The 1,895-nt window shown below is 48.7% G+C and overlaps 1 protein-coding gene across 1 annotated transcript in view; it reads left to right on the top strand.

The window, feature by feature from the left end:
- Positions 1-1,818, top strand: part of LOC119594693 — a 3,143-nt gene extending 1,325 nt beyond the window's left edge. The window contains exon 4 of the mRNA XM_037943749.1: positions 83-1,818. Coding sequence (XP_037799677.1) covers positions 83-1,231 — 1,149 coding nt within the window. The 3' untranslated portion in view covers positions 1,232-1,818. The remainder of the gene's footprint in view (positions 1-82) is intronic.
- Positions 1,819-1,895: the final 77 nt, after the last annotated feature.

Here is a 1,895-nt window from a genome sequence, read left to right as displayed (position 1 = left end):
GGGATGTGTTGTTTGACAAAAGAGGAACAGAAGGAGAGCAGAGAGCTGTACGAATGCTGACCAGCTGTCCCTTACCTTGCAGTACCTAGAGGGAGCCGAGAGCAGCGCCGTCATCAAGCAGCTTACAGGCGAGCCTTTTCTTGCCGACCGCCCGCCCACCTGGAAAGCGAGACTCATCCCCGTGGCCGCCGACGCCCCCTGCCCCATACCCGAAATAAAGGCAGCTTTCCCCTACCAGTATGACCTCATTATGATGCCCCATCACGCATTGATTGACGGGTTCACCATGGCTTTCATTACTGGGAAACTCGTGGGACTGCTGAATGACGTCATAGCCGGACGTCCCGTAAACGACGATCCTCTTGGGGTCTACCTGAACAACGAGGATATTGTCAAGATCGATGAACAGATCGCGAAGGACTTTGAAAAGGAACCCGAGAAAGTCGAAGCGATGAAGCAGGAGCTCCTAGCGTGCGACACCACGCCCATCCTCTGCAGGGCCTTCCCACCCCCCGGAGGGAAGCCAGCAACCGACTTCGTCTACCGGGACGTCGACCAAGAGTGTCTAGCTTCCTTCACGGCAAAGTGCAGAGCCAATGGTGTCACATTCAACAGTGGTATAGAAGCTGTAATTAACACAGCCATGATCGAGATGGCGAGGGAGGCGGGAGTGGAGGGGGAGTCCCACTACTTGAGCATCAATCTAGCGACGGATCTGAGACGCTACATGAAGCGCCGCCCCCTCCCGATCCTCGGCCTGCACGTGCGCCCCACTGTGCACAGGATAGAGACGCCCTTCAACGTCCGGGACAACTTCTGGGACTACACCAAAAAGCTCCACCAGAGGCTCTCTGTGTTCCTAAAATCTGGCGAGGCCCTTCAGCAGAACGTGGTGAGGGAGATGACCCTGCCGCAGCTCCCACCGGTGGAACACCACGCAGCAGGGCCCAAACCCTTGCGTGACTACGGTCTCACTAACGTCGGGGATCTCACGGCCATCATTCCAGGCGTCGGGGAGCACCTCCAGCAGACGGACCTCGCCATGTTTAGCTGCACGCACTACTCTGGGTTCCCGATGCTTCACCAGCTCTACACCTTCCGAGGACGTTCGCCCTACACGCTCAGCTACGACACCTCCTGCTTGGCTGAAGATACTGCTGCTGAACTCCTGGACAGGATTCTGGCTCTTATGCACGAACTTGGGGGATCGCCAGACTCTAATGGAGAATAGGGTTAAGAAGGGTAAATGACCACGGCAAAACATGTTGCACACGACGTTGATTTGCATTACATGAGGTGTTTTTTTCTGATTCTGGTTTATTTACCTCTAGTTGTCATACTAATTATTATTTGTATTTACCTCTCTGTGAAATTAAATGACATCGTATTTATATGACTTCGGTATTACAAAATATCGATAGACTTTTTTTGACGATCATGTTCAGTTTGCTAGCACGGTTTCATGAAATGATATAACACTCTTTGTATGATTGGTATCACATAATCTCGGCATATTGTTGACTATGTACTGTATTATGCTGACTTTCTGTATGCTGTTTAACGTTTAAAAAACCTGTTGTAGTTAATTTATGACGAAGGGTCTATCCACGATTCCTGAATTAAATAGATTTAAGAGACATGCACTTTTACGAAACTTAACATTCATAATTCTAGGGTTTTATATGAGATCGAAATTGTGACTCTTCGGTTAGTGTGTGATTTGGTCCAAAGGTAAATGGTGATGTAGTTTTTGTAACATGACGATGGGTTAATATATGGTTAATCTCTGAATGATAAATACAATGTTCAATATTAACATCGGTCTGTGTTTAGTGCCCTTTCCTACTACCCGTCTTTTAATGCAAGGGAACTGAAAAGTTAAAAGTGAAAAGAAA

Source organism: Penaeus monodon, chromosome 34 (assembly GCF_015228065.2).
Source record: "Penaeus monodon isolate SGIC_2016 chromosome 34, NSTDA_Pmon_1, whole genome shotgun sequence".
NCBI classification, from domain to species: Eukaryota; Metazoa; Arthropoda; class Malacostraca; order Decapoda; family Penaeidae; genus Penaeus; species Penaeus monodon.
Note: the sequence above shows the minus strand (reverse complement) of the source record. Positions and strands in the feature narration are given on the sequence as shown.